The 1,212-nt window shown below is 31.6% G+C and overlaps 1 protein-coding gene across 1 annotated transcript; it reads right to left on the reverse strand.

Annotated features, from left to right (window-relative positions):
* Nucleotides 1–251: 251 nt before the first annotated feature.
* Nucleotides 252–746, reverse strand: LOC136972289 (general transcription factor II-I repeat domain-containing protein 2-like). The gene has a single exon (XM_067266845.1). The coding sequence runs from the start codon at nucleotides 744–746 to the stop codon at nucleotides 252–254; it is 495 nt and encodes a 164-aa protein (XP_067122946.1).
* Between the last annotated feature and the right edge of the window lie 466 nt (nucleotides 747–1,212).

Consider the following 1,212-nt stretch of genomic DNA (forward strand, 5'->3'; position numbering starts at 1 on the left):
TCAATTAATTCCATTTGTAAGTTTTCATCAACAGTTTCAATATCGATAGATAGTGACGAAGTAAGAAGACTAAATTGTAATTCACAGCTTTTAAAATCAGAAAATCTTCGATCGAATTCCATTTCTAACAATTTAATTTGGTGAGCATATTCTATAAATTTTAATTTAGGTGATTTAAGCAATAGATATTGACAGCTTTCAAAGTGAGACAAGCTTTCTTTTTCTATTTGTTTTAGCCAAAGTGATAATTTTTATTTGAAAGCGTTAATATTATCAAATAGCGTTGTAACAACATGATTTTTGCCTCGAAGCTTAAGATTAAGTTGATTAAGATAACTCGTAATATCAACTGAGAAAGCCAGGTCCTTTATCCATTGTCCATCTTTTAATTCAGCGCATTCAGAATTTTTTGTTTCCAAGAAAATTATGATTTCGTCCAGCAATGTGAAGAATCGTTTTAGCACTTTATGACTCGAAAGCCAACGAACTTCCGTATAATACGGTAGATTGGTGTATTCACATTCAATATCTTCCAGAAATGAAGCAAATTGACGATTATTAAGTCCACGTGCTCGAATATAATTTACAATTTTGGTGACTATTTTTAAAACATGTCCGATATTTAAAACTTTGGAGCGCAGTACTTGCTGGTGAATAATACAATGAAAATGTTCAAAATTATTATTACCATGCTGTTTGCATGTTTCTTTTAATCTTGCAACAACTCTTTTAGTAATACCGGTCATGGTAGGTGCACCATCAGTTGCGAGACAAACCAACTTTTCCTATGGTAACTTATACTTCTTCAAAACTTCTATAGGTACATCAAAAATATCAGCTCCAGTGATTGTATTATGCATAGGAATAATTTCCAAAAGTTCTTCACTTATTTTTAAATTAACATCGCATCCGCGAATAAAAACGGCCAGCTGAGCGAATATTTCGAATATCTGTACTTTCATCAATTGCAATAGAGTAGGCTTCAAATGTTAATATTGTTGAATTCTCCTGTGCTGATTTCTCAAATTATCGGCTATTTCATCAACTCTGCTAGCTACAGTATTTCGACTTAAACTTACACTTTAAATTTTATTTTTTTTTTTTGTGCTGGACATAATACTTTCGCCGCTTTAATTAAGCATTTCACTAATAAATTCCCCTTCGGTAAATGGTTTCAATCTGCTCGCGATTGAATGTGATAATATATAACTA

Source organism: Centruroides vittatus, unplaced genomic scaffold (genome assembly GCF_030686945.1).
Source record: "Centruroides vittatus isolate TY-2023 unplaced genomic scaffold, ASM3068694v2 contig_2892, whole genome shotgun sequence".
NCBI classification, from domain to species: Eukaryota; Metazoa; Arthropoda; class Arachnida; order Scorpiones; family Buthidae; genus Centruroides; species Centruroides vittatus.